The sequence below is a fragment of the Nansenia antarctica genome (genome assembly GCF_963989245.1).
Source record: "Nansenia antarctica genome assembly, chromosome: 7".
Taxonomy (NCBI): Eukaryota; Metazoa; Chordata; class Actinopteri; order Argentiniformes; family Microstomatidae; genus Nansenia; species Nansenia antarctica.
In genome coordinates this window covers 45,381,772-45,393,982 of record NC_137677.1, presented here as the reverse complement: position 1 = coordinate 45,393,982, position 12,211 = coordinate 45,381,772, and the positions used below count along the sequence as shown (strand labels likewise).

The window sequence follows — 12,211 nt, the reverse complement described above, 5'->3', positions numbered from 1 at the left end:
GGACAGCAGCGATACAGTGAATCCAATTCACTAAGTATTTATAGTGGGGGGGGCAATCTATGGGTAAATTGTTGTTTTCATTTCAAATGTGTGCTAAAGTTTGTTTTTCACTTCTAAGTTGAAGATAATAGTTACCCTCTTGGCTGTGGTCTGAGCTACCAGGGTAAAGAACCTTATTTCTTGAGTATGTGTGGCAGTGTTGAACCTGTAAAAAGAGTGGAGACAAATATGACAGCTCCTCAAGGATCGCATGCTACCAAACCTTTTAGTGTGTTGGTGGATTTGTCGTCAGAGTATGACTGACTTTGTAAGCAGTAATGAGCTTGGCTTTTCCATTTTCAAATCGGTGCAGTCAAGTATTGCAAATGTATTTGGGTGGTCTTCCTTGTATTTATCTGGCATGTTTGCAGTGATGATATCTCTATGGGGCCATATTGCTTAAGAACCAAGCTTGTTATACATATAATCAACCCATGCTCCAAAAAGTCTGCTAACATTAGGTGTGTCGATATCAAACTTGAAGGCAAGGTCTTTCAGGTCCCAGTTGTTGCGTAACTTCATGAGGACCATCAGTAACTGTTGACGCAGAGGAATTGCACATATGTGGCAGTTTGTCTTTCTGTATGTCAGAGGGATATTTGTTTGTGGGCATACACTATTGTTAGGGATCTCAAAAAAAGAACAGAAAATAATAATAATAATAATAATAATAACTTTTATTTGTACAGTATAGCCTGGAGAGGGGGAACAGCTACGCGAGACTGCTCTTCGTGGACTTCAGCTCCGCCTTCAACACCATCCTTCCAGACAGGCTAGTGACCAAACTACTAGACCTGGGTCTATCACACTCTATATGTGCGTGGATCAAGGACTTCCTGACCGACCGCCCCCAGAGGGTGCGGGTGGGCCCCCACACCTCCACAGCCCTCAGCCTCAGCACTGGGTCCCCCCAGGGCTGCGTGCTAAGCCCCATCCTCTACAACCTCTACACCCACGACTTCACCCCCGTCCACCCCAGCAACTACATCGTAAAGTTTGCAGACGACACCACCGTGGTGGGATGTATCTCGGGGGGGGACGAGGCGGCGTACAGGGATGAGGTAGAGCAACTGAGCAAGCTGTGCAAGGTTAACAACCTGCTGCTGAACAAGTCAAAGACCCAGGAATTCATCGTAGACTTCAGGAGGAAAAAGTCCGAGATCCAGCCCCTGCTCATCGACGGAGAGAGCGTGGAGAGAGTCTCAACGCTCCGATTCCTGGGACATCACATGCGGGATGACCTGACCTGGAAGGACAACACAAAAGGCACCATCAAGAGGGCACAACAGCGGCTATACACCCTGAGATGCCTCAGGAAAGAACACAACAAGCAGGAGATACTGGTGGCCTTCTACCGCGGCGCAGTGGAGAGCATCCTCACCTACGGCATCTGCAACTGGTTCTACAGCTGCACAACAGCGGAGAGAAATGCGCTACAGAGAGTCGTGAGAACAGCACAGAAGACCACCGGCGACCCCCTCCCCTCTCTGGAAGAGCTGTACAACACACGCTGTCTCAGGAAGGCCTCCAAGATCTCCAGGGACCCGACCCACCCTGGGCACGTACACTTTATCAGGCTGCCCTCGAAAAGGAGGTACAGGACCCCGGCCGCTAAGACAAACAGACTGAAGAACTGCTTCTACCACAGGGCCGTCCAGGCCCTGAACACAGCAAAGACCTAAGTTCTGGGCCCTGGACAGTCTGGACGGATTGTATGGCAGCTGCTGGACTGAAAAAATCAGGTGTAGTGCTGAGGCACAAACATGTACATTTCAAGCCTGCAAACTGTGACACTTTAAATAACGTGAAAAAATACTATTGTGCAATATGACAACCCTAGTTGACTATCTGTGCAGTATAGTACAGTGGATTGTGTACATAGCCTTTATTTATGTAAACCAGCTCCTTCCCTTCTTGTGATTTTATTCTTTTTTTCTTTTCCCTTTCCTAACACCAGGGGAGCCACCCCTCCTAAATTTCGTTGTTTGGTACCTGTACTGTAGCAATGACAATAAAGTCCATTCATTCATTCATTCATTCATAGTGCTTTTCCTGCAAATGTTGCAGCTCAAAGTGCTCCAACAGACAGGACAGATCATTGTACTGTCCATATGTAAAACCTGTACAATACACAAAGTAGTTGGGTACTTTGCTTTCATTGACTGACTCAGAGGTTAAGTAATTATGTGGATTTTAGTTTTTCTCAAGATCTCTAATGCGCTTTTTTGAGAGCCTCAATTTCTTTGTTGAAAGATAGATTCTGTTCAGTCTCCAACAGGGTGTTGCTTTCATGGTCTCCACGTCTCTCCAAGAATTGGTTGTCCTTTTACAATTCTGTGAATAAAACACAAGATCGTGTTAGGTATGCTTTTTTTTGTTACCGTTTATGCTCACTGACCTTCTTTTACAGGTCCCTCTACTTGACCAGTCATCCCCACAAACTGCAACAGCAGCAGCAGCATGTTGTGGAGATCGGAATATTCAATATCAAAATAACTAATTACAGTATCAGTCTGTGCTCCATTCACACTTATAATAATAATACATTAGACTTATATACATCTTTTCTAGACACTCAAAGACGCTTTACAAGCTGAAAAGTTCGAGTAGTAACATAAAAAGAAACAAAAAAAAGAAAAGAAAGTATAGGGGTCTAATACATTTTTTTATTACTAAATCTAAATCTAAGTGTCTTTGTAGGACAATCTACTCTGCATACTGCAATTACACCTAGATTTCGGGCGGAGAAGCGGCAGACAAGCAACGCCAGCGTCCTCTCTTGAACTTGAACTTGAACTTGAACTTGAAGAAGTCCAGCAGATACAGAGGGAAACATCAGCACAAACCAACAGTGACAAGTGACACCAAGAAAGAGAGGGGGGGGGGGGGGGGGGGGGAATAACCACATGAAGATTTGTAATGAAAAAGTAATGAATAGGAAACACAACTCAGAGAAGTTTTGTAAAGTCAGTGCACAGCCCAAGTCCATTCACATCTGAATCATCTACAAAGTATGGCTGTACCAACGAGGCTGTGGCAAAAAAAATATGCCGGTAGATGTGGGACTTTAATCGTGATGTTGTGGGTTCGTTTTGTGCACTTGTATCTTGAGATTTGCACTTGTAAAATAAATATTTGCACTTGTATCTTGAAAGTTGCACTTGCAGATTTGATTTGAGAACTTGTATCTTGAAAGTTGCACTTGTAAAATAAACATTTGCACTTGCAGATTCGATTTGAGAACTTGTACAATAAATATTTGCAGTTGTATCTTGAAAGTAGCACTTGCAGATTCGATTTGAGAACTTGTACAATAAATATGTGCAGTTGTATCTTGAAAATTGCTCTGGCAGATTCGCGACTTTCGCTGCTCGAGTTAAGTCCCATTTCTTGCAGTCGGTATGGGACAAAACAAATCTGTGACTTGTGTAAAGCAATGCGAGAGCGCAGGGAAGGGCGGGCATGCAATGATTGATTGACCAATGACAAGAGAGCATTTTCGAGCGGGCATTGAGTGATTGACTGCAGTGATTGACCAATCACAGAACATTTGAGAGAATTTCAGCACGAGGGGAGTGGTCTCATGCAATGATTTCTTGACCAATGACAAGAGAGCATTTGAGAGAATTTCAGCTGGTCTCATTACAAGACAAGATGGATGACCAGCAATCGCACACCCCTCAGGTAAGTGTAGCTAGATAGCTATATTTAGAAGAAAAAAAGTTTGTTAACTCTTAAACCTTATCAGTATTATGCTTCACTTGTTTTCTTTCATCGAAATACATGTGGAAGAGTCCCTCTGAATGGTCACTTAAGTAGTTTATGCTAGCTAACTCATGACCATCATGTAAGCTAGCTAGCTAGCATGGGTTGATTATGATTGCACTAAGTTAGCTAGCGTAGAGCTACTGTTGTTTAACCCGATAAGCTTTTTTTAAACTTATTTGATCTATTTTCACTTACCTATTTTACTTTTATGCAACAAACAACAATACAACCCATACCTGGCGCCTACAAGGAGTATGAAGAGGAGGAGGAGCAGCAGATAGGAGAGGATGAAAGAGAAGTGATGGAGGCCCAAGAAGAGGGGGAAGGAGAGGAAGCATTGGAGGAGGTGGAAGAAGAGGACGAGCCAAAATATGGCTGGGCTTATCTCCCAGACGTGTGTCTTCTCCAGGTGTTCAGGTGTCTGAGGGACAAGGACCGGGCACGGGCCACCTTGGTCTGCCGCCAGTGGCACCACATCATGCGTTCCCCATCCCTCTGGAGGGCCCGGACCTTCAGTTTCTCCTGCCGCATCTCCACGAGGGGCTGCTCCGAGCTGGATTCGGCCGTCTGCTACGCCAGTGTTTACGGCCGCTACCTGGAACACCTGGAGGTCCGTTTCTCCCACTCACTCAACTCCCTTGTTCTTGTCCAAGTCTCCCACACCCTACGCCTCCAGCTGCAGACCATGCAGGCGTTCCTGTCTGCTCTCCGCAAGACGGGCGGATGCCTGCGCTCGCTCACCATCCTCCACATGGAGCTGGACCATTGGGGCTTGTGCCGGAGCGTCCGGACCTGCATGGTCCGGAGCCTGACCTTCTACCTGCGGTGGGAGGGCTCTCACCTGGGGCACCTGAGCCTGCGAGGGGCATGTCTCAACCTGCCCCAGGGCCTGGAGGTTCTGGAGGCGGTGGCGGCTGCCCAGCAGCATGTCCATCTGGGTCGGAGGCCCGGGATCACCACCCTCAACCTGGAGGAGTTCTTCTCACAGCCGCTGGCGGTGTATACTAGTAGTCCGGGCTTCACACAGGTCATCAACAAGTAGGTGTGGGTGTGGGTGTGGGTGTGTGTGTGTGTGTGTGTGTGTGTGTGTGTTTGTTTGAGTGGCTCCTACATACTCTTGTTTATTAGCTACTCTTTTTTGACTTGTGTGTGTGCAACTTTGCATATGTGCCTGCAAACTAGTGTTGCACGATATACCGGTACCAACGATATACCGCGGTGCCAAAATGTCACGGTGCCTACTATACCATAAGCTTTATACAACGGTACTACCGTGGAATACTATACTACCGTGTTGAACACGGTACCAGCGGGGCAACTCATAACACTTTCGGCTGCGTTCGTCAATTCGCTCCGAGAGCGCCGGAGCGCACACTGGGTGCAACGTCACAGAGCGACCGATTCGTTTGATTGGACAAGAGGCGTTCCGCGAGTGCGGGTCAGATTTCCAGAGCGAATTGACGAACGCAGCCTTTTTCGCGACCTCAAACGTTGTTCCTATGGTTCCTGCGAGCTCAGTGGGCATTAACTCGAAAATTAAAACCACTGAGTTTTCTTAAGTTGAGTTAAGTCTTGAGCTACAGTTTGGAAGTAGCCCTCTATTTTTTTGATATGCCAGTGTTTGCTTTTACTTTTCAAGTTCGTGAAAAAGACCCCACAGACGGACAGACATACAGACAGACAGACAGACAGACAGTCTGTTTGATGTTTCAAACTACTTATTATTAAACATGTTATTCACAAAAATATCGGTTTCAGTACTTTTACTTACCTGTAGAGTTACAGTGTAATGCATTAAATGCATGTTATTCATGCACCACTCATTAAGTTATTGTAACTTGTATAAATACATTGCATGTTCATAAAAATAAAAAGTGTTACAAAAGTGCCGCGGTATCGCGATACTACTCAGTATCGTGATACTTGGGCTGGTATAGTATCGCAGGGTAAAATATTGGTATCGTGACAACCCTACTGCAAACACACACATACTTTAAAACGCACCTTGATTTGATTTTGACCAGGTTCCGGGGCCTCTCCACCCTCACCCTCGACTACAGCTGTCTGTCCAACGAGCTCCTCGCCGGCCTGGCCGTGTCGTGCCGTAGCCTCTGCGGCGGCGGCTCCCTCCGCTCCTTCACCTTGCGCTGCCACATCCACGAGCCGCACTTCCAGGTGATCTGGGGCGACTCCTGGTCTCACCTGGCCCGGCGCTGCCCAGACATGCAGGTCCAGATCTCTGTGGAACAGATCCTGAACCTGGAACCTCTGGGTGGGATCCTGCTCAGAGAGATCCCTCTGAGGTCACTCAGTCTCACCAGCGGCTACTTCAGTCAACAGGACTGGAGCGCTAAGCCAGCTCTGAGCAGCTTGGTGCCCTGGTACAGCAACTGTCTACAGGTAAGGGGATTGGGAAGGGCTCCATAGAAATAGAATGAGTAGAATACTCATAATTAGGGGTGTAACGATACATCGATTCACATCGATACATCGATTCATTGACTAACGATCTGATTACATCGATGCAATGTAAAAACATCGATCTATATCGTCGTATTTTTTTTTTTTTTTTTTTTAGAAAAACCTCCCAAAGAAGAACACTGGAGGATATACTTAGTGATCTGTCAATATGCACTAAGAATGCGGAATTGTTTACATTTGTTTTGTTCTCCAGCTGAAATTGCGTTTGGTTAAAGAAGAATGTATATAAGATGTACTGCACTGTACTGCATTTGCACTTATTATTTATTATTATTTTATTATTATTTATTATTATTGCACAAATATACTGTAGGTTAAATGGTGACCTTGTTTCAGTTCTAACTGTTAAAAATACTGTGTTTATGAGACAGTAAAAAAGTGAACGTTTACAAAAATCCTGCCTTAAAAAAGGGGGGACAAGTTCTTCCAGTTTTGTTTCATAGGACATTAATGTTTTAAAGCTGAATATCTCTTGTTTGTGAGACTAGTGAACGGGTCTATTTTTCTTTTTGTAACAGAAGAATACTGTATAATACAATATGATTTAAATGCTGGATACCTGGAAGAGCTCACAAATAAAATGGTCAAATCATATTCTAGTTGTTTTTGTGAGTTGATAATTGTGTTAGATTGGCATATGATATCGCGTCATATCGATCATATCGTCATATCGATCTTGAATCGAATCGAATCGAAATCGTATCGTGACTGACATTGTGATATCGTCAAACATTGTATCGTCATACAAACAAATCGATATAATATCGTATCGTGATGAAGCTGGTGATTTACACCCCTACTCATAATGATAATACTGCTAGACTTTGTTAGACTTTGATTGCTGCTTTTATGACATGGTTTTATGTATTTGTTTTGCTTTTGTTGTTGTTGTTTTTTAATTTTTTTAAAAAGCGCTTTATAAATGTAATCAATTATAAGCATTATTATTCTTCTTAGAATGGACATGGTCCCTCAAACCGACAAGGCATTGTTATATATAGTTGCTAGGGTAACCATTATTGCTGCAGGTGTAGAACACAGAGAGAAGTTAATTCAGAGGCGGGACTAATAGCAAGCGTCATTTTACTGAACATTCCGATGTCAGTTGAGTTTAGTTGGTTGTTAATAAGGCTGTGAGATAAAACTTCCAAATGATGACCACAAGATGGCCGCCACTACACCCACCATGGAATGTTGATTTGAATGAGGATGTTTCTTGTACTATATGGTATGCTCTGCTCTGTCAATACACAGTAGCAGTCAGCAGTGGAGTGTTGATAATGCTATAGGGGTGTTATTGAATATGTGAGCTCATTGTAATGAGGAACATGCGTTGTATACCATTCATTGTAATTCATGGAATGGAATGAGGACTGGTGTTTGATACCATTCCTCATTTTGTTCCATGCATTACAATGAGCCCGATTTCTACCTCCACTAGCCTCCCCTGATGTCCCTTTCCTGTTCAGGCTCCTAGGGGTCCTAGAAATCTATTTAATGTAGTGGTGTCCTTGATGTGGTTGTTTTCCCTCCCTTCAGAAGCTGACCCTGGACCTGAAAAACAGCCATGAGTCGGTGGACGAGGAGCTGCTGGCGCTGGTTCTGATGTGCTCCAAGCTCACCTACCTCAAGGTCTGGGCTTTCCTAGACATCAGCTTCCTGGACAAGCTGCTGCAGAAACGCCTGGACAAGAAGACCATACTCAGAACCATCAAGGTGGGTCAGACCGCAGCTTGGCCTGGGGGGTATTCCACCAACGTCGCTAAAGGAAAATCCAGGCTTATTTTTGATGAGTCTGGCGAGACCAGGGTCAGTGGTCTAGCGTCCGCCCTGAACACCCAGCCAGGAATGCCATCATAAGCTGTTATAAGTTATATTCTTAATCAATAGCTATATATAATTAATCTAAAAGTCTAACATTTGTTGTACCAATCCCTGATTGCCCCTTTAATGTAAAAACAGGCAAACTCAAACGTGATCTGAATCATTGCAGAATGTCACTGTGGGTTAAAACAACTGAGGACATTTGATGTGTTTGGAATATGTTTTATTGAGCAACGTCTGCCATGGTTTATACACTGCATGTGTATTAATGTAACCAGCCCAGGAGTCAGCTTCCTAAAGTAGTACTTTATCTCTTTTGACAATCCAGAGCCACTTCTCTCCTAGACCAGAGTTGTTAATTTAATCCATTTCGTTGGTTTACGCACAGAAGATTGACCTGCAATTGTTACTCTCTTATTATGGTTTTGTACTACTTGTGAAACTGACCTCAGTGTGGTTTATAAAACGCATGTGTAACAATGTGAAGTTGAACAGTCCAGTGTGGTTCATAAAATGCATACGTGCAATAATGTGACCCGTTCAGGGTGGTTTATAAACTGTGTACGTGTGTTCCAGGTGAGGATCTACAACAACAACTACGACACACAGCATGAGGACCAACAGCTGGAGGACATCTATTCTCGTTACTGTGAGCTCATCACCTCGGAGCTCAACTACTCTGCCATGTCTTTCCCCTTGGTTGTATTGTATTAAAGTTGCTATAAATATTGCAAAATGAACTCCAGGTGCCTCATTTATAGAAAGTAGCCTACTTTGGATCAAATTTGATCTTACCCGTGTCGTACGTAGAAAACCACGTCAACATAGTGATTTATACAATTTCAACGTGAATCAATTTGACCGTGGAAACGATCGTACGCACATTACCTACTGGTTATGCAGAGTTATTACAGGCATGTGAGCCGCACTGCCTACTGTAATTCATGCAAGTGGCTCGTGTAGTGCACAATTATGGGCTGTCCCTTACCAAGTTCCCACCATTCTGCAGGCTGGGAAAGGGAGGAGGGGCCAAGCCTCCTGCCGGGATCCATCCCTCTGAGGGAGTGTCAAGCAGGGAACAGACAAAGCACATCTTCTAGGCCCACGTGAGATTGACATGACAACAAATTTGAGCATGCTATACAGTACAAGCACATAATTGTAGTTATGGTTGTCTCATCACAGCTTAAATACACTTAGAAAGTATGGCGTAATTAAAACGTATACAATGTATAGTCTATTATATCTGATGATCTACACATTGTTGCAACAATGATGCCTTGTAAATCAACATTATAATGTTTCACATCCGTGTGCCTTAGCATTGTGGATAGGCATGGGAAGCTCTCCCTAGTTTCTAATTCAGACCTCTTGAGGTTTCAACCATTTCAACAGTCTGTGGCGCCACCTACAGGCATTTCTGAATGTTTTTTCTTTTTTTCTATTCAGCTAAGCTATGAACATCTAACTGCATGTTTAACACAATCACACCTGAGAGAACATCAACATGGTAAAAACACATAACTACACATAATTAGATGATCACACAGTCCTTGCTTTTGAACACGTCCTAAAACCTAAGTTTGTTTATAAACCGTGTATCATACGAAACAGGACAGCAGCGATACAGTGAATCCAATTCACTAAGTATTTATAGTGGGGGGGCAATCTATGGGTAAATTGTTGTTTTCATTTCAAATGTGTGCTAAAGTTTGTTTTTCACTTCTAAGTTGAAGATAATAGTTACTCTCTTGGCTGTGGTCTGAGCTACCAGGGTAAAGAACCTTATTTCTTGAGTATGTGTGGCAGTGTGGTAAAAAGAGTGGAGACAAATATGACAGCTCCTCAAGGATCGCATGCTACCTAACCTTTTAGTGTGTTGGTGGATTTGTCGTCAGAGTATGACTGACTTTGTAAGCAGTAATGAGCTTGGCTTTTCCATTTTCAAATCGGTGCAGTCAAGTATTGCAAATGTATTTGGGTGGTCTTCCTTGTATTTATCTGGCATGTTTGCAGTGATGATATCTCTATGGGGCCATATTGCTTAAGAACCAAGCTTGTTATACATATAATCAACCCATGCTCCAAAAATTCTGCTAACATTAGGTGTGTCGATATCAAACTTGAAGGCAAGGTCTTTCAGGTCCCAGTTGTTGCGTAACTTCATGAGGACCATCAGTAACTGTTGACGCAGAGGAATTGCACATATGTGGCCGTTTGTCTTTCTGTATGTCAGAGGGATATTTGTTTGTGGGCATACACTATTGTTAGGGATCTCAAAAAAAGAACAGAAAATAATAATAATAATAACAATAATAACTTTTATTTGTACAGTATAGTGCTTTTCCTGCAAATGTTGCAGCTCAAAGTGCTCCAACAGACAGGACAGATCATTGTACTGTCCATATGTAAAACCTGTACAATACACAAAGTAGTTGGGTACTTTGCTTTCATTGACTGACTCAGAGGTTAAGTAATTATGTGGATTTTAGTTTTTCTCAAGATCTCTAATGCGCTTTTTTGAGAGCCTCAATTTCTTTGTTGAAAGATAGATTCTGTTCAGTCTCCAACAGGGTGTTGCTTTCATGGTCTCCACGTCTCTCCAAGAATTGGTTGTCCTTTTACAATTCTGTGAATAAAACACAAGATCGTGTTAGGTATGCTTTTTTTTGTTACCGTTTATGCTCACTGACCTTCTTTTACAGGTCCCTCTACTTGACCAGTCATCCCCACAAACTGCAACAGCAGCAGCAGCATGTTGTGGAGATCAGAATATTCAATATCAAAATAACTAATTACAGTATCAGTCTGTGCTCCATTCACACTTATAATAATAATACATTAGACTTATATACTATCTTTTCTAGACACTCAAAGACGCTTTACAAGCTGAAAAGATCGAGTAGTAACATAAAAAGAAACAAAAAAAAGAAAAGAAAGTATAGGGGTCTAATACATTTTTTTATTACTAAATCTAAATCTAAGTGTCTTTGTAGGACAATGTACTCTGCATACTGCAATTACACCTAGATTTCGGGCGGAGAAGCGGCAGACAAGCAACGCCAGCGTCCTCTCTTGAACTTGAACTTGAACTTGAACTTGAAGAAGTCCAGCAGATACAGAGGGAAACATCAGCACAAACCAACAGTGACAATTGACACCAAGAAAGAGAGGGGGGGAGAATAACCACATGAAGATTTGTAATGAAAAAGTAATGAATAGGAAACACAACTCAGAGAAGTTTTGTAAAGTCAGTGCACAGCCCAAGTCCATTCACATCTGAATCATCTACAAGGTATGGCTGTACCAACGAGGCTGTGGCAAAAAAAACAAGTACCTTGAGAGACACCCTGAAAGGCATATCCACAACTGTGGACCATTGTTCTCTGCGATGACCTCTCCAGCGTTCTCCGTCATCGTCATGGCCTCTTCAGCGTTCTCAGTCGTCATGACGATGACCTCTCTAGCGTTCTCCGTCATCGTCATGGCCTCTTCAGCGTTCTCAGTCGTCATGACGATGACCTCTCCAGCGTTCTCCGTCATCGTCATGGCCTCTTCAGCGTTCTCAGTCGTCATGACGATGGCCTCTCCAGCGTTCTCCAACATGCTGCTCTCTGTACTTGTCTCTCCTGTGCAGCCCTCTCTCTGTGGATCTAAGCTGCATCCAAAAATGATAGGGAAAAGAGTAAGTAAAGTAAGTAAAACTTTATTTATATAGCACCCTTCTCAGCACGAATGCACTGGGTGCTTTACATATACAGTGCACATTTGAAACATCAATGATTAGACAACATAAACAGAGCAAGAACAAAGTGTTGACTACTATTTCTTATGGCAGACATTCATGGTTTCTCGATGCGCACAGAGCTTGCACATTACAGCAAGCTGCGTACCACAGGGGGGAAAAAATCAATATGTGTGCATCACATTGTGGACTCATTCACTTCAATACAGAATGACTGAGATCTACACATTACTGTATGTCTACCATTGTAATGTTCAAGAGCAATATTTGTTATACAGTATTCTGTCATACTGTTTGTTATGAGATTGTAATTATATGGCACATTTTAAAGTTGTTTGGGCCTGTTCTTTGTAA

The 12,211-nt window shown here is 43.2% G+C and overlaps 1 protein-coding gene across 1 annotated transcript; it reads left to right on the top strand.

Annotated features, from left to right (window-relative positions):
* Positions 1-3,693: 3,693 nt before the first annotated feature.
* LOC308162647 (F-box only protein 39-like) lies at positions 3,694-8,826 on the top strand (the record flags this gene model as incomplete). The annotated part of the gene is made up of 5 exons (XM_080536791.1): positions 3,694-3,723; positions 4,058-4,845; positions 5,832-6,207; positions 7,828-8,004; positions 8,689-8,826. 5 exons carry the CDS (start codon positions 3,694-3,696, stop codon positions 8,824-8,826), a joined length of 1,509 nt encoding a protein of 502 aa, XP_080392917.1.
* Between the last annotated feature and the right edge of the window lie 3,385 nt (positions 8,827-12,211).